The 19419-nt window shown below is 41.1% G+C and overlaps 1 protein-coding gene across 1 annotated transcript in view; it reads left to right on the top strand.

Moving 5' to 3' along the window:
- Window positions 1-19419, top strand: part of DNAH1 (dynein axonemal heavy chain 1) — a 5225710-nt gene that overhangs the window by 2153554 nt on the left and 3052737 nt on the right. Inside the window, exon 28 of the mRNA XM_044076389.1 lies at window positions 5391-5504. Within this exon, the coding sequence (XP_043932324.1) occupies window positions 5391-5504 (114 nt within the window). The remainder of the gene's footprint in view (window positions 1-5390; window positions 5505-19419) is intronic.

Raw genomic sequence — 19419 nt, 5'->3', positions numbered from 1 at the left:
AAGGTGATTGGAAGTCCCTCATCCCTTCAACTGAGGAATCTGTGTACCAGCAGGCTTTTGGTACCCACCCATCTACTTCCTGGGTGTCTCCACCCACTGTCAAGCTCATTGAGTTGATCTCTCAGTGGTTGTGTAAGGCTCCTGATGCCACAAAACCAGTCCTCAGAAGACCATAAGCAAATCATCACAGCCCAAGAGGATAAGCCCTTCTGGACAAATGGAGTTCCTGTAGATGCCATCGTGGTAGCGATGGCCACTAAAAAGGAACTAGCAGAGGAGAGTTCCTCTATCCATCCTCCAAACAAGGAGGCATGGATACATTTGGAAAGTAAGTTTATGCTTCATCAAATTTTGCCTTATGATCTTTGAATTACCTGCACACTGTACTGGGTTACAGAGAGATCTGATTAAGGAGCTGTCATATACTCTCTCAGGAGCTGTTTCTGAGGAGGTATGTGAATCAGTCATCTCTCAGTTGGCTTCCCTGACTTCCATTTCTAATTCTTCCATGAGATTTATTTCACATGTAGCCAAAAAACTACAGGAACAGCGGGTTCAGGTATTTCCATAAGGGGGCATGCCTGGATGTGCTTATGTGATTTTGTGGAGCCCTTCAGGTCTTTGTTTGTCACTACACCTTTTGACGGCTCATCCCTTTTTGGCCCAACTGTTACAGCCACTTTAACCAGGTGTGGGAAGGATGGGAAAATCCTTTCTGCCATAGGAGTACATTTTTCCACTCCTCAGAGGTCCTTCTCTAGGAACCAGTGAGGAACAGGCAAAATGTGGTTCAGAAAATCCCAATGAGCTTCCCAGAATACACATGGTGATGGTTCCCCCAGGGGCAGAGAGTGAAACAGTAATGGAAGATGTCACCCTGGAGGCAGAGGTGGCCTGCAAAATCAGGGATTTTGGGATGCTTTCTTCAGGAAACCCTTCCAGCACTCCAGAAAGGAGGCCCAATTGTCCACCTCTGGAAGCAAATGAGGGTCATTTATCCCTGCACCTAAGAGCCTGGCAAGAAACCACCTCTGATACTTGGGTGCAGAGAATCATTTCATGAAGTTATAAAATCCCCTTTTCAATTCCTCCTCCCTATTCAAAGAAATTCCCCGATGTTCAACCCAGTCAGAGAGAATAAGCAGCCATTCAAATACAAAAGCTGCTAGAAAAAAAGTCATCCAAGAAGTCCCACCAGACCAAACAGAATCCATTTTTTATTCATTTTAGTGCCAAGAAAGACAGGGGACTGCAGACCAGTTTTGGATCTCAGCAAACTCAACAAATCTGTTTGAAAAAACAAATTCCAGATGGCCATGGTTCAGTCCATTCTTCCGTTTTTAGAAAGGGATGACTGTATGTGCTCTATAGATCTTCAGAGTGTGTACTACCACATAAAGATGGACAGACATTCCAAAAGATTCCTTCACTTCCAGCTGGGAGCCAGTCATTACCAGTTCAGAGTTCTTCCCTTTGGTTTAATCACAGCCCCCAGGGTGTTCACCAAATGCATGGCAATAGTAGCAGCTTATTTAGGACTGCAAGGATTCCGGATGTTTCCGTACTTAGACAACTGGCTCATTTCCACTACTACCAGGGAACTGCTGCTAACAGCAAAACAAAAAGTCTTACAATTATGTGACCATTTAGGCATCACAATCAATTTTGAAAAATCCTGGTTGGAACCAATGCAAAATCTAACATTTATAGGAGCTTTGTTCGACAGAACAACCTCCATTGTCTCACTTCCTCCATCTCAACTGGAAATTGTCCGGACTCAAGTCCAGACATTATTACTATTTTGCCTACTTTCTGGAAGGATCTTTGCTTCTATATCATATTGGCACCTACAGTGCTAATACACATGCACACACACATATATGTATACATACAGATGAACTGTCTCCCCTTCTCAGGGGTAACTTACTGTTGATTGGGAGTCAACTCAGATGCTGTGACTTACTTTTCCATTGACTCACCTTGAAGACTTAGTATAGCCATGTAAAAGGGAAGGTGACTGTTAGAGTAAAACTTTCTTTTTGCTTACCCATTTATTGGAAAGTGGTTTATGGTTATTCTCATTTTCTTAGTAATGCTAAAAAATGTTGTAACTATTGTGAAGACAACATATATTTGCATATTTTTTCTGTATTTCTAGACACTGAAATTACACCAAACCATTGAAATTTATTTAATGGAACACCACAAATGGGCTTTAAAATGGTTCCTGCAGGGAGGCAAGTTTAACTCCCTCATAGTTAGAAGAATGTACCATGACTCGGTGATGTATGATATGAAAGACTACTCTATCATCCAAATTGATATCGTACACACACACACACACACACACACACACACACACACACACACACACACACACACACACACACGCACACACACACAGTGTGTGATTTGTATACAGACTGTAGTATATGCACACTCGCATACATATTTGGAATAGATGGGGAGGTCTGGGATATATTAAGTAAAGTATCTGCTAGCCTGGATTTTGGAAGCCACTTTTGTGATGGGTGGTGAAGAAGAAGATTATTACAGTGTTAGGATAGGATATATGTATACATTTATACTGAAGAAAAAGATAAACTTCGTAGCAAATCCTACAGCAGGGCAATATAAAGATCTCAGTTTGAGATTTGATAAGTAATTGAGAAAAATATCTGAGGTTTTGCAAATATTAAAACTGGGGAATGTGCCCTGGCATGTCAGAGCTGCATCTTGCATAGGTGGCATTTTATTGTGCTAAATTTTCCAGTCTGTCCTCTAAGGTTCAGTGTATGTGTATGTGTATGTGTATACTGGTGGTTTGGACTCTTGAAGCATATCGTTTACATATATTTCATATATATATATATATATATATATATATATATATATATATATATATACATATATATATAATATACATATATATACATATATATATATATATATATATATGTGTGTGTGTGTAGATATATATATATATATATATATATATATATATATATATATATATATATATATATATATATATGAGGACAGCCCTAAGAGTAGGCCATTCTGACAGGATGATGTAGATGTCAACGTCAAGATTGTGGGTTGGACCATATCAGTGTGATCCCCTGCTTGCTGCTAAGGAGTCTCATCAAAACTCCCTCTCTGATTGTCACTTTGGAATTTTGTAGTATTCACCATATATGCAGTTAAAGTTATAATAATCTAGGACAGGAAATGTGGTCAAGGCCCAGTTGTTGCTGAGCTGTACAGGGTAGTGACAGAATCTAAATGAAGGGCAAAATCCCAGAGAAGGGTTTTGCCAGGCATAGAATGGTTCCTGTGTTTAGATAAATGGCTGCTGCATAAAGTCCATATTATTTATTGGGTTTTGGTGTGTAGCTAGCAAGACATTTCCCTATGGGCTACATCACCGAAACCAGAAGGCTGCAGCAGCACCTTTGTGTAGAACGATATGGCTGAAAAGAACAATCGCTGCAGCTATACACTATAAAAAGAAATATAGTACATTGCAGCGATCGCTATGGACAGCTACCCAGCCATATTCTAACAGAGATAGACATGCTAGAAGAGTTACACATTCCTCAAATTGTGAAACCAAAACAATTAAAAAACAGAAAAATGGCAGCAGCAGAACCACAGTAATACTGTTTTTATTGTAGATAAAGTAAGCGCTTTCGTCGGTGTACTCCACCAACTTCATCAGACAAATGACATAACATGTAGTTGCAGTTTAAATACTTTCAAACTGCCATATCAATTAAACAATTAAAACCATTTTTTTTTTTTAAAAATTAGAGAAATATTCCCAGAAAAAACATTTTGCACACAGAACGCCAAAGTGGGAATAAAAACTACATTACTAGTTCTGTAACATAGTTAAATATAAACAAGTTCTTTACATTAGCAGAACATTGAAAAATCTTTATCATAAATAGAAACAAAAAATATACATATATGATTAAAAACAGAAAAATATATGGTTAAGACCAGTCGACCAGTATGACAACCGTATTACCTAGTCAAAGTTTTTGTCCCTACTCTGTATACCTATTTGTGTCCTAACATTCTTCGTCCAAAAACTTTGATGCGAACCAACACCAAAAATCATGTCTGGCGCTAATCCACTATGCTTATGTTTCACTGAATTAAGTTGGAAGTTTATAGGCGTTGTTAGAGCCCAAACCCAATACTTTAAGAAGACTTGCACCATATATTGTGATTCTAATAATGCACCAGAAAATACACTAAAAAATACGAAGTGTATAATGTAAATTGTGCTATAAATGTGGCTGTGTTAATAATGTTACTAAATTAAACAAGCCATAGTTAAAATAGCCTTATCTATTTAGAGCCTTAAGTTTGAGAAGACATTTAATAGAAATGTAATCATTATTTTTTTTTTCAATTTATGATAAAGATTTTGCAATGTTCTGCTAATGTAAAGAACTCATTTATATTTAATTATGTTACAGTACTAGTAATGTAGTTTTTTTATTCCCACTTTGGCGTTCTGTGTTGCAAAATGTTTTTTCTGGGAATATCTCTTCAATTTAAAAAAAAAAATGGTTTTAATTGTTTAATTGATATGGCAGTTTGAAAGTATTTAAACTGCAACTACATGTTATGTCATTTGTCTGATGAAGTTGGTGGAGTACACCGACGAAAGCGCTTACTTTATCTACAATAAAAACATAGTTACACATTCCTTATTGCCATTCCTTGAATGACAATAATGAATGCGAAACTCTTGTAGTGTGGCTTTTACCACTCTACAGCAAAGTGCTGCTGCAGCCTTCTGGTTTCAGCGATGTAGCTCACAGAGAATTGTCTCGCAAACCTTTTATTCAGAACATGAATGGGCTTCTCTGACCTAACAGGTCTTAGGACAATTCCCATTCAAGGCACACAATCAGGCTTTGAAATGGCCTACAGTGTCGGCCTAATTTTCTTTTCCTACACAGAGATGACATTGTATTAGGAAAACTAGATTATGTTCTGATGCTTCATTGCAGTGTCAAATGTCTCTTTTGTGTATCTGTTCTAAACCAAGACTCAAGGGGTAATGTTCCTGAACAATATGTGTCATGATTATCAATGATATTATCAAATTATATTGCTTATTCAGTGCAATGTTCATTCTGCCAGATTGAGAAAGCGTGTGAACATATAAATGATGTGTTTTTAAATGTTTGACATAAAGTTTTAGAGAAAATAATAATAATATAGAGGATGGGTTTGAGCAGCTAAACTTTTTTTTTTGTTCTCAAAAAGGGCAGAATGATACCTGTTGTCCCTGCATTTTGTACATGGGTATATTTTTAAAAGATAGCAGAATAAAATATAGTTTATGCAATATTTTGGTCCTATCTTAGATATTATTGGACAAGAGATGACCTTTACATTCGAGCTGTGAATGCAGAATTCCTTTATGGATATGAATATCTGGGAAATTCTGGCCGCTTGGTCATAACACCACTTACTGACAGGTAAATCTGTAAAATACAAGTTTTGTTGAACATCTTTTCTGTGTAAGCCTATTGTCATGTTTTCTGATTCTTTAGAGATGGTTTTGCAATAGAATTTTCATATTTAGAATTAATTCAGGAATATGTTTATCTCTATTAATTTAGCTATCAGTCTAGCCCTCTATTATTCCATATCAATCTATCTATAAATATATCTTGATGCTTGTGAGTCACAGTCTAGTGATCCAGTGAACAGCCACCACCACCCACAGAGTTTACTAGGAAAGGTCAGAAATTAAATTAGATTGCCAGATTTTTTTTACCTACTACACACACACACACACACACACACACACACACACACACACACACACACACACACACACACACACACACACACACACAATTTAGATGTCACCAGTCAAACTATCTCATGTCTTTGGAATGTGAAAGGAAACCAGAGCACCTGGAGAAAACCTACGTAAACAGACTGAGAACATGCAGACTCTGCACAGAAGGCATGCCAGGCAAAATCTCAAACTGAATAACTTCTTACTGTGAGCCAGCCATTACTCAGTATGTATTTTAAATTAGCAAATTGCACTTTATATTGTTATATAATTTGCATTTCATGCTTTATCCTTGAAATGCATGTCTTGTGATTGTGATTGCATTGTAGCATTTTACTTGTGTAGACCTTTTCATATCAGTTTTGCAGATTTTTTTCCATTTCATTTCATTTTATTTTATTTATTTATTTGCTTGAATTAGGCTGATATATCTATGCAGCATGACATCTTCCATGAATCTAGTTACTTACTGGTGAAGTGTGATTTAGGAGTATAGGAGAAGAGACATAGTTGCTCACTGAAGGTATTAACGATATACTACTATGGCTCTGCTCCTTGCACACTGACATCCAGGAGCGGCCGTAGGTCAACTGGTGCCCTAAGCAAAAGGGCTCCACAGTGCCCCCACCACACCACCCAATGCCCCTTTCTTGGTCTACCTACACCAAATGAGTAATGGAAAAGTGCCCATGCTAGAGCGGCACCCTAGGCAGCCACCTAGTTGGCCTATGCCTAAGGCCGGCTATGCTGACATCATGTTTTTATCCTACTGTTTACCAGAAAGCATGGTCAGGCAGAGTCCCAACCATAGGCTATAGGGCACATATTCATCACAAAGCCATGTGCATGCCTAAGTAAACTGCTATTCTGAGCTCCACTGTCAAGCAGAGCTAGTGAAAATAGATTACCCTTCAATAGTACTTCATCCCCATCACTTCCATGAAGACAGACAAGCAAACAATGCTGTGTCATTTCTCCCTTCCCCTGCCAGTTCCAGTAGGTACCAAAGATATCATCTTGAATTCAGTTCAGTTTTCTTATTTCAGTGTAGCTGGCCTTGTTTTATGAGAAAAAGAACACAAGCAGACACTGTACTATGGCTATAATGAAAGTCATTAGCAGATGGGAATAACACAGCAGGGAAGGGAGTGGAACTGACTGGAGAAAATCTGATATCTGTGTTTCCTCTCACAGTAGTATAACGATTTACATTATATTGCATGCAGTTGCATTGTTTGACTTCTTCTTTAGAGTGTCCAGTCCACCTACTGCATGTCTTTGGGATGTGGGAGGAAACCGGAGCACCCGGAGGAAACCCATGCGACCACAGGGAGGACATGCAGACTCCGCACAAAAGGCACCCCTCTTGCTGTGAGGCGACAACGCTAACCTGCAGGAAATGATAAGCCTATCTAGTCTGCCTGCTAAGTTCATTTATGTTTTACCTCACCTCCATCTCTACTTTCTCCCTATCCTTTCTCCACCTGTACTATAGCCTCTTGATTGCTTATGTGGATTCCCTCTTCATCATCCTTTCTGATAGTACATTCCATGGATCGATGGCATACCTCTCAATTGTTCAGATTTTTACAAAATGCCCTTATATTTTGGTCTGCTTCTCATTTTTTGTAAATCATTGAAAGCTGAAGTCACTGAATAATGACAGACATTAAGAGTTTCAGACTTCATATGCTTCAGAAAATGCATGCTTACCATAACCTATTATTCTTGCAACTTTCTAAGTTTATAAGTGCAATATTTAAAATCTGTCCCCTCTTGTGGACCTTTGTCCACCTATTATTTTTGGCTTTGTCCAGATTTCTTGTACTAAGAGGTTGAGAGAAATTATCTACAGCCTTCGCTGTGAAGAAGTACTTTCAGAGATTTAGAGAGTAGATAGTCCCAATAATCTGCTGATTCTTCTCCCCATCACTATTTGTGCTTCTTGTTCATGATTACTCCTTCATAGGTCCTTGAAGTGATCTTCTGCACCACTATCATGTTCCCTCTGTCTCTTCTAGTCTCAGGTTAGAAGTGTTCCAGCTTCTCTTGCTTTTGGACATGTATCTTCTCTTTTTTTCCTGTATTCCTTCCAGCAGCCTGGTGTCTTTTTCCTTGTATGACCTCCCAATCTGCACACAGTACTACAGTTATGATTCCGCCAGGACCATTTAAAGTGTAAGCATTGCCTCTTTGTATCTAAAGTCCCGTCATGATACACCCCAGAATTCTGGTTGCTGCCACTGCTGCTGCCCTCTTACTATGTTGATGGTGGTCCATTCCAGGTGTGATAAACAACCAGTATCATTTTTTTTACTTGCCATCAGTTCCACTCACCCTAGCTGGTACTTTATATCACAGTTGTTGTGGCCCAAGTCCAGTACTTTGCATTACATTGCCTTTCACCTCAGTTTCCACTTTCTAACCTCTTAGTCACATCTTTCCAATCCTTCCCTTGTTTATCTTCCCCTCTCTTCCACTGCTATACCTATATTTTTACTGTCATCTAGAGAGATGATTCTATTCTTTTTTCCCTCATTGATATCTGAGACAAACACATCAAAGGCAACCGGATTCAAGGTGGATCCTGTGGTTCTCCTGTAGTCACTTTCCAAATTCCTGGCATCATCTCTCTGTTAACACAACACTCTGTGCCCTACTATTTTACCATGCAACAATTCAGGTCTTCAATATTGATCCTACAGAGCACCACTCCATTTTTCTTATCAACTTACTGTGTGAGATTCAGTCACAGGTCTTGCTGAAGTCCAGATTAACCACATTTACTGGTATTCCTGTCAAGCTCACCTGTACTTTAATTGCTAAAGTAAATCAGATTCAAATGACAGTTTTTTCTGGCCACAAACATGTTGGCTGCTATCCTGGAAGTTGTTGTCTTTTCCTTAGGATTCTTTGCATGCCTTTTCCTGCAACTACTGTTAAGCTAATAGACCTTTAGTTCCTAGGATGTTTTTCTGCTCCTCCCCTTGTACACTGTATTAAATTTATTGTTTACAGTTCCCCAGGCATTTTTGCTGTAGCCAACAATCTGTTGATGATCTCCATCAGGTAGTCTGCCAGGACTCTGGCCATATTTCTGAAGACAGTGGGAGGTAGCCCTTTTTGTCATTGTGTTTGCTTCTCTCTAAGGTCAGCCAGCTCACTTTGCACATCTTCCCTCTCTGTCCTGATGTCTGTCCATTATTCTCCCCATTCTGTCCTGTGTCTCTCTGCTTGGTACCCTCCTTTTGCTTCCATTTGTGGACCCTGAATCATAGTATTAATTCAGTGCCTCTGCTTTGCCCCAGTTGTTTGAGATCTCCCTAAAATCTTTGGTTAGCCTGGCTAGGAGTCTCTCTCTCTTCCTCATTTATGTTCTGTATCTAAAAACATGGGTTTGTTTAACTTATTGATCCCTTCTGCCAGGTTTCCTCTTTGATATCCTTGCCATCTTTGTTGCTGTTCTGCAAGCTTTCTTATACCACATGATCTTCACCTCACCACCTCTCATTTCCAACTCTTTTAGATCAAATTATTTGTCCTAATTGCAAACTTCACATTGTTATATAGTCATATTTACCTTCTCTCCTTTTGTTTCTTCCTAACACTTTTATCTGTAGCCCTGACTACTCCATCCCTGTCTCATTCCCATAACCTCTTTACTCCTTCTTACTTGTCATTCTGTTCTGATTCATCCTTGACCCTATCCTTTAGTGGAGCATAAGTCACTCTCCAAAATCTCCCACCACTGTCTATGTCTTTATATTCTGACCCTACCTCCAGCTCTTAACAACGTAGTGTTATTATCACTGTGAGCTAATGTTATCTTAGCCTGGATAACCATGAGCCTCCTCTGCATTGACTAGGATCACATTCAGGGTTCTGTCATTTCTGATGGTCTCTTGCTCAGCCTGGCTGAACTTCTCATAGTCGAAAACCTCAGTCAACTCCCACTCCTTATCTTTTTTTGGAGCTTGGAATCTCCCATTTTGTTGCTGGCATATTCAGACCTTTGTGAGTATTTCCCTCTTCCTCTTACCCCATTCCTTTATTCTGTCCTCCAGTTTTATTCTACTTCTTTGATATGTCTGGGGCCCAGTATACTGTACCAGTTCAGCAACTCTTCCCACTCCTGTGCATTAACTGTGAGGGAACACTACCTTATGATCTATTTGCCACCCCACACAGTACCAAAACTAGCAGCTATTTTGCCATGACCCCCCCCCCTTACAGGATAATCACCAAGGGATGCTTTGTTTCAGCAATGACCCCCTGGACTTCTATACTCCTACTTGACCCTTCCCCGGATGTCTGGATGTCTGTAGAAAGCATTGAGGTGCAAAGCGACAGTTATCCTCATAGCCTCCTTTTACCCAAACAGATTTGGTTTCCTCTTCTAAGGCCTCATTTGAAGCAGCTTCCCTGGCTCCAAGAACCATTTCCAGATCTGATCTCCCACCCTTCTGGGGTGCCTTTCCTGGACTTGCACAGTTTGAAACTAACCACTTGATTTCTTCAATTCCAGTGATGGTTAAGGTTGATTCTTTTCCTAAGGAAGTAGTCAGAATGTTAACAGCTTCTCAAAAAGTTTCAACTTGAAAGAGCACTTGTAGGAAGTGAAAAAAGTTTGTTTCTTAGGCTTGCTCACAAAACACTGATTCTTTTTCAGCCCTTAAAGAAGACATCCTACACCTTCTTGCATATCTTTTCTATCCTGGCTCTAGTTTCTCCACTATCAAGGTCTAATTGACGACAATTTCTTGTTTTCACATTTAGTTTAATGAATGTTTTCTAGCTCTCCCAAACTATGCAAGGCAATTCTTAAAGGCACATTTTTATTAAGACTACTAATTATATATCTGGTTCCTCCTTGAGATCTGAATTTTGTAATGGAAGCTATCACAAAATTGCCCTATGAGCCAGCATCCGTGGCAAAGCTTAAATATCTCTCTTAGAAAATTATTTTTCTTGTAGCCATCACTTCAACAAGAAGTATTTCAGAACTCCACTCCATCTTCCTCGCCTCATTTGATTTTCCTTTGGGCAAGATGTCTCTAAGGACAAATCCTTCCTTTATTCCGAAGTTGGCTTCTGAGTCAAATATTTCACAACCCATTAATCTACTAGTTTTCTTTCTAAATTATGAAAACAAAGGTATTTATTACACAACTTGGGTTTACATAGACAATTCCGTTTCTACTTTCACTGAACAGAATTATTCAGAAAGGCTGAGGAACTTTTTGTTTTGTTTGCTCATAACAAATTTCAAGATGGCTATCAAACTTTATCACATTCATTTATACATTTAACAACAAACCTCTTCCTGGTAAACCAAGACCTCATTCTGTTGGAGCCATGGCAACTTCTACAGAGCCTATTCACTAGATGATGTCTGTTCACGCATACTTTTATCAAATGTTACAAGGTGGACTGTGCTTCCAGGTCTAGAGTATCCTTGAGTGCTGCTATACTGAAGGGTTATGATGCCATCCAGGGTCTCCATAGCTTGGGATTCTGACCTGCATATTGAATTGAATAGATTGAATGACTAGGATGCAAATTCCTTCACTTACCATAATGATAAATCCTTCCATTCTAGTTCATCTGATGTGACAACCCTCCCATTGTTCCCCCTTCCCTATTATAAGGCCTGAAGGATCCTCCTGTTAGAGTTCAATGGGTTCAATGGCAGTACAGATTTGTTGTATCTACGTCTTAGGACATCAGACAAGATCTGAGGTAAGTAGGGGAGAGGTCCATTATGGGTGGGAAAATTCTTAAAGGGGCTCTAGCCTACAGCACTAATATTCAGAAAGTGTCTTGAGTAATAACATATTGTATTAGACAGACAAAAGTGAAAAGATCTGTTGTTATGGTAAGTACATAACTTTCATTTCTGACCCTTCTTACTTCCTTAATCCATTATCAGTTTGGTGTTCTTTGATCTCACATTTGTGCCATCCTTTGTGTAAATTGTTCCCCATGAACAGGCTATATGGAGGTATCTTTATGTCCCACCACCTCCTTTTAATGGCCAGTGTTTCTGTGATGCCAACAATGTCCCAACCGCCTCTCCTGCATCACTGCTTGTAGGTCCCCAACTTCTTCCCCAAAGTCGTTGCAATGGAAAGTAGTACTGTGCAGCCATGTTCACCTGTTTTTGCTTATTTTCTGCATTGTGCATCTTTATTTTCTGTATAGTCATTACATAGCTACACATTGTTCTGCTTCTGTGACATTCCCTAATCACTTACATCATAGCTTAAAGTTATGATTGTTGAGATGTAGATTTCAAAATCAGCTCTATGCAGTTCTATCCTTTGTAGTCTAGTTTTTGTATTCAAGGATGTTTTTATTGCCAAAGAAAGTGCTTGGAGAATAGTATTGGAGATTTCTTTTCTAAACCTGTTTGTGATAGTGCTCATGTTCAAAACGATGTCTCTTTACAACCTGTTACCTCTTCTTCCTCATTTCATTTTCCTCATACACTAGATTTAAAAGATGCTTATCATCACATTCCTATTCATCCAAACTTCATGCATTTCTTAAGGTTCTCTGTGTCTGGATCATATTATCAGCTATCTGCCTAACCCTTTGGGAATATCCACTGCACCAAGAGTGTTCACAAAGTGTCTGTCTCTGGTTATAGCTCATTGCAGGCTACAGGGTATCCAATTTTTTCCATATTTAGATGACTTGCTTATCTTTGTAGAGTTTTTCAAAGTGTTAGGAATCTCTCACTTGGGTGAGATATGTCTTATACAATCTGAGATTCCAGTAGAACATTCAGAAGTATTTTTTGACTGCTTCATATAGGATTGTGTTCCTGGGCTGTCAGCAGGACATCTCAGTTCAAAGAGCTTTTTCTCCACAGAAAAAAATAGATCTTTATCTACATCTGCTTCTATGGTTTTCCACTCAGGCTTTGGTCTCTGTGAGGAAATACCTCAGCATTTTGGGTCTCATGCCATCTATGATTCTCATATATACCCCTGGCATGAGAACAATACAGTAGTATCTGAACATCCTTTGTCTTTTGAAATCCCTATGCTAAGGTTTGTCAGAAGAGAAATCACTTAGTGGAAATACAGATTTCCCTAAATCCAGGTCTGTCCTTTTCCCTCCCTGCTCCAAATCCCCCCAAAACAGTCATTCAACACAGGCACCTCTGACTTGGCTTGGATAAGCAATTTCAGGAGTGATAAAAGTATAAAGGTATATGGGACACAACAGACAGAGCTGAGCAAGTAAGTATAAAAGAGATGCAAGCCCTGATCAAGGCTTTCAACTTTCTGAATCATCTTTGATCCCCTGGATCGCTTCAAGTTGTTACATTCAATATCATAGTCATCTAGTATATCGACAAGCAAGGAGGAACTTGGTCTTACCCTATTGGCAGACTAGCCATGTTACCTTGGGATGTAGCTTCACAACAGTCTCACTCTTCAGGCATCCCACATTCTGTCAAAGTAAAACTGTGTAGCAGGCTAGCTGAGCAGGACAAGGGCAGACCCTTGTGAATGGAAACTAGATTAGGGTGTCTTCCAAGATTTGCTCCGTCTTTGGGAAGTCCCTGAAGTAGACCCATTTGCGTCCTCTCTGAACATAAGCTGGCAAGATTCTGCTCGAGGACTCAATGCAATAAGGCCTGGAAGACAGATACCTTTTCCTTTCCATGGAGAGGAAGGTTCCTGTATGCTTGTCTACCCTTTCCACTGATATCCAGTGTACTTCTGAAGATTCAGAAGGAATTCCCCAAGATCATTGTGGCAAATCCCTTCTGGCCCAGGCAGCAGTAGTTTTTCTTTCTTTTGAAAATGGTCAGGGACAATTTCCTCAAGCTTCCTAATAGAATGGATATACTCACACAAGTTCAGGGGTGTTTGATACACCCCAACCCAAATCAAGTTCATATGACTGCATGGATGATAGGGTTCTAATTCTCTTTAGGCACCAGTTTACTGAGCAGGTACTAATGGAGGCAAGAAAGCCTGCTACTAGAATATCATATATTAAGAAAAGGAAAATATTTTCTGGCCGGATTTTACAATATGTGTGTGAAAATGGGTGGTCCCGCCTTGGGATCTTAATTTTGCATTGGAGAACCTAAAACATCTGATGTCTTCTTCATTCCACCTCATGATGGGGTCCCAGATCCGACCTTCAGATCTAGCTCGGCCACATTTCACAGACTTGGATCCAACTCTTAAGCTTCTCCCTCTTACCCATAATGCCCAATGTCCACCCAAATTCCCCAGAACTCATTTGCTGTTTTGACTTCTGGAAGCAGGTCTTGTGCTCTCAAGCTGTGGAATATTTCCTTCAGGATTTTTTGCTAAACTCTGCTTAGATTTTATTGTAAGTCCTCCCTCTTTTATTTCTTCTCTTTCTAATGTGCATGTGTTGTGTAACTGATCCTTTCCTGTAAAAAAAAAAAAAAAAACTTTAGCTAGTTATAGCTTTCTCTAAAACTTAAAAACATCTAAGACTTAAAACTTACTTGTGGTTTTTGTAGTTTGATCTGTGTCAGTAACCTTGTTTCTGCTACATCAGATAGGTTTGACAGTTTGGTTTTGGCAAGTTCTGATCATGGCTGACAAGCCTTCACTGGGTTTCAGGAACTAAACCTCTTGTGGGCATAAAATCCCCAACCAGGATGCTTACAAGGAGTGCATGTATTGCTTGGGTGCTGATCATTTAAAACTGGATTGTTCAGTTTGTGCTGCATTTAATCCATGTACGTTAGCTGACCGAAGAAAGAAATTGATAGTTAGGGGCCTTCTTCCCTTCTTGGCTCCAGAGGCTCAGACCCTTCTTTGGCTTCATCTTCTTCCTCACTTCCACCAAAGAGGCAAAAAAGCTGTCTGTCCCTATTTCCGCTGTCTGTCCCTGTTTCCCCGAGGGACTCTCTTGAGGCTAAAAAGCTGAAGAAATCATTGGCTCCGACTTCCTCAGACCTGAAAATATGTCTCCCCTTCAAATCCAACAGCTCCTTCATATTCAGGGGATGTGATTACCATTTCTCCTCCAACTTCGTCGACCCCTTTGTTGGATCAAATGCCTCAGGATCTGAGGGCTTCGACATGGTCCCCTGCTCTCTCTTCCAGGTCAAAACATTCCTGACCTCCCTTGTTGGCTTCATCCAGGTCCTCCAGAAGCTGGTCCAAGGCAGATATGGACAGGATGATGAGATTTCTCAATGCCCAGATCAGATAGGGGTAGTCTCGGCTCTGTTCCTTGTCTGATCCATGAGCTATACTGACCATACCATCAGAACTCCTTCTCTGATCCAGCCTTTGGTTTTGGAGTCACAGGATTTGGGACTACTGTGTGCGCCTGCCTCGGTGCAGTGAAACCTCCCTTCCTCGATGACGAGGATTTTCTTATCAAGCCCTGTACCAGTTCTTTTGGAGCAGAATGGATCTCAGAACTGTGGTGTCAGTGCTGGGTCTGGGCCACTGGGGTCATCTGTCTTTCTTGGAGCCATCCCTTCCCCTAAGCACCTCTGCACTCGACAGTTTGAGTCCAGTCCCTTCTGGAGGTTGTGCTCTGGGGTGACTCCTGCCTGTTTTACCTTGGTGGTTTCGGCTTCAGAGAAGATGGAAAGGACTTCTCCTGGTCCTTCAGCATTTCAGATAGTGGAGTAGGTTTTCTTCCAAATTGGAGATCCGAAGACACATGTCCTTCAATCCATCCCCGTACCCCTGTCAGATCCAGGCTCTCATTTGTCCTTACATGAGACTTCCTTTCCCAAGTGGCCTCCAAGAACTCTCTGTTCAGGAGGGATCCCCTTCTTCCGACATTTCCCAGCTGAGGAAATTCCTCAGAAGAAAATGTGCAGAAGAAGGCATGTTGACTCCCCTTTTGAGTCTTTAAAAGAGGACACTGACTTCGATGTGGGGAAAGGATTCCCCCCAATCCCCAATAGAAAACATCTCCTTTGGTGACATATAAGAGATCCTGAAGCAGAAAGCCCAATCTCCTTCCTTTGAGGTGTCAGTTCTCATGGAGGCGTTCGGGATGGGGCCCATCTACATCTGGGTGACCCCCACCTCAGCGGATGCCCTGGTTGATTTAGTGCCCCACTGGGCATGGAAGGAACTGGGAACTATTGAGTCCATTCCCAAGTGACCCGATAAGTTTCTGGTATCCCCTGCAGGTGGGAAACATTGGAGTAAGAGTCCCGTAGTTGATGCCATCTTGGTGGTGCCAGCCACTAAGAAAGAGCTAGCAGAAGAAACTGCTAATGTCTGTCTGCCTAACAAGAAGTCCAGAACACTGGACAGGATTGGGAAGTGTGTCTATGCCTCGGCCACCTTTGTGCTGAAGTCGTTGAATTACCTGGCTCATTTTACCCAGCTTTAGAGAGATTTGATCAAGGAACAGCTTCACTCTCAGAGTCCACGCCTGGGGAGGAATTTAAGAAAGTTTCTCCCAAGCTGACCACTCTGTCATCCGTTGCCAACTCATCAAAGAGGTTAATCTCCTATACCACAGAGGGCACCTCACGAGCAGCTGGTCAGGACTTTCTCTAAGAAGGCATGCCTGGATGAGGATATGTGATTTTGTGGAGCACTTTAAGGCTCGTCAGTTTGAGATGCACTCACCCACAGAGAAAAGGACGGGAAGACCATTTCTGCTGCTGGAATCAAGTTTTCTACCTCCAGAGGTCCTTCTCTAGGAATGATCTTCGAGGCAAGAAAATGTGATTTTGCAAGTCTCAAGGGCCTTTCCAGGACCCACGCTGGGAATCCTCTTCTAAAGGCACGGGGGAGGGTTTGATGGTAGATGCTGCCCTAAAGGCAGAGGGGGTCTGAAGAACCAGGACTTTAGGGAATCCTTTCCCGATAATCACTACCAGCATTCCTGAAGTGCTGCCCAACTGTCTGTCTTTGGAGGTAGTTGGGAGTCGATGAGCTTTGCACCCAAAAGCCTGGACCCAGTTGACTCCAAATCATTGAGTTCTAAGCATAATATCCAGAGGCTATTACATTCCCTTTTCTCTTCTTTCTCAAAACTCCAAAAGCCTTCACAGCATGCCATCTAGTCAAAGGGAGCAGGCAGCACAGGAAATCCAACAACTGCTGCTAAAAAGAGTTATCCAGGAGGTCCCAGCCAAACAAAAAGGATTCATAACCTACTCCTGTTTGTTTTTGGTACCAAAAAAGACAGGGGACCTAAGACCCATCCTGGTTCTAAGCAGGTTGAATAGATATGTAAAGAAGTCGAGGCTCAGAATGGTTATGGTTCCATCCATTCTGCCACTGTTACATAAGGATGACTGGATATGCTCAATAGATCTCAAGGATGTGTACTATCACATCAAAATCGACAGGTGTTCCAGGAGGTATCTACACTTCTGGCTGAGAGCCAGTCATTACCAATTCAGAGGACTGCCCTTTGGGCTCACCACAGCCCCCCCAGATGTTCAGCAAATGCATGGCAGTGGTAGCAGCTCTCTGGAGGCTCAGAGGATTCCAAGTATTTCCACACTTGGGTGAAGCCAGGGATTACTTAATCCAGTTATCACATTCCCTGGGCATCACCATAAACATGAGCAAATCCAACCTGACTCCAGTACAGAACCTGGAATTTATGGGTACATGGCTCAACACAAGGGATCAGATAGCTTCAATTCCTTTACACTGAGTAACCACACTGAGAAATCAGGTGTAGGCATTGTTAGCCCAACAGTGCCCCCCTGCTTGATTGGTCCTGCAAGCCCTAGGATCCACATCAGCACCTATTCTGTTAGTTCCACTAGCTAAATTCTTCATGCAGGTTCTCCAGTGGACAGTAGCGATGCAATGGTCCATCCTCTTTCAGCCGCTGTCCCTTCACATCAGGTTGACTCCCATTTGCAAACATCACCTCAGTTGGTGATTACAGTCAGACAATCTCATTCTTGGCAGACTATTCTTGAACAACCCGCCTATAGTCACAGTGACCACAGATGCTTCCTAGTTCGGGTGGGGGGGTCATTGCAATGGGAAGATGGTAGAGGCATGTGGTCCCCTACAGAGATCAGGTTGCATATCAATGTCATAGAGATGAAAGCAGCCCTCCTAACATTGCAAGCCTTTCAGGACGCTCTCCATTTAGGGACTATTGCAGTACACACTGACATGTCTGTTGTCTGGTACATCAACAAACAAGGATGCACCCATTCCTACCCCTTGTGCAAGGAGGCCATGAGGGTGTGGAAATGGGCAATATATTCAGACTGCCTTCTAGTTGCAATGCATATCACGGGGAAACCAACGATTCAGCAGACTGACTCAGCAGATCGCTTTTGGTTCCTCACGAGCGGTTTCTCAATCAATCAGTGGCAGACATGATCTTCAACTGTTGGGGTCAACCTTGCTGTAACCTCTTTGCCTCTCCCCTCAACAACAAATACAGCAGGTTATTCACTCCAATCCCTCCTCCAGGGGAGTCACCGAGGGATGGTCTGGTCCACGATTGGCCCCCAGTTCTCCTGTATGCTTACCCTCCTCCTCTTTTCATCCCGTAGTTCGTCCAGAAGGCAAGCAGGTTGCAGAGCTCAGTCATCCTCATTTCCCCCTTATGGCTTCGTCATGTGTGGTTCTCCTTCCTATGGTCTAATCTGAAATATTCTCCTTGGATTCTGAAGCTAAGTCAGAACCTCCTGTCTCACCCATCAGGGATGCAGCATCCAAATCTTTGTGCCCTTAAACTGACCTTTTGGCTTCTCCAATTCCAACCCTGGGGAGACAGTCCAGGCTTAATTCCCCAATCTGAAAAATTCTTCTGGCCTCGCAGAAGGCTTCCACCAAAAAAGTTTACAATGGTAAATGGAAGAGATTTGTTGTTTGGGCCATGAGCAGAAACACTGACCCTTTTTCAGCACCAGTTTCTGATGTTTTGTTGTTTCTTAGTACCCTATTTGAGGAAGGTGCTAGCTTCTTGACTATCAAGCTTCAGTTAGCTGCTATTTCCAATTTTCATGCTGCAAGTCAATCCCATTCTCTATTCACTTTTAGGTATGCAAATTATTCACGAAAGGTGTTTTCTTATTAAGCCTCAAATCAGGGACCCATCTCCTCCTTGGGACCTCATTCTTGTACAGTAGAGAGTCGATTATCCAAACTAATTGGGACCTATGGTAGCTCGGATAATCAAATTGTTCAGATAATAAAACATATAATTGAACCTGATAAAAAAATTATAAAATCTTGTTTTTTTCTGCATGCAGGAATACACTTTTCAACCATTCAGTGATTCCATTGGACAATAAAGAATATTTTTTACACATGAGCTGGCTACAAGCTCAAAAGACATGCTCAAGCAAATATGTATAATGTTTGCATATTCAGATTTTATGATTTTTTTTCCTACCCAAAAAGTTTGGGAGGCTGGTTCTCTTAATTGACGTTCGGATAATCGACTCTCTACTATATTGCAGGCTTTGACCAAGGAACGCTTCAAACCAGCAGCAAGTTGTGACATGAAGTTTTTGTCTTGGAAGAGTCCTTTTTGTGGCTATAACTTCCACTAAGAACATTTCTGAACTACAAGCTTTATCTTCCAAGCCTCCTTACATAGTTTTTCATAAAGACAGAGTG

This window comes from Protopterus annectens, chromosome 7.part0 (genome assembly GCF_019279795.1).
Source record: "Protopterus annectens isolate FY-2018-M chromosome 7.part0, PAN1.0, whole genome shotgun sequence".
NCBI classification, from domain to species: domain Eukaryota; kingdom Metazoa; phylum Chordata; order Ceratodontiformes; family Protopteridae; genus Protopterus; species Protopterus annectens.
This window is presented reverse-complemented; position numbering and strand designations above follow the sequence as displayed.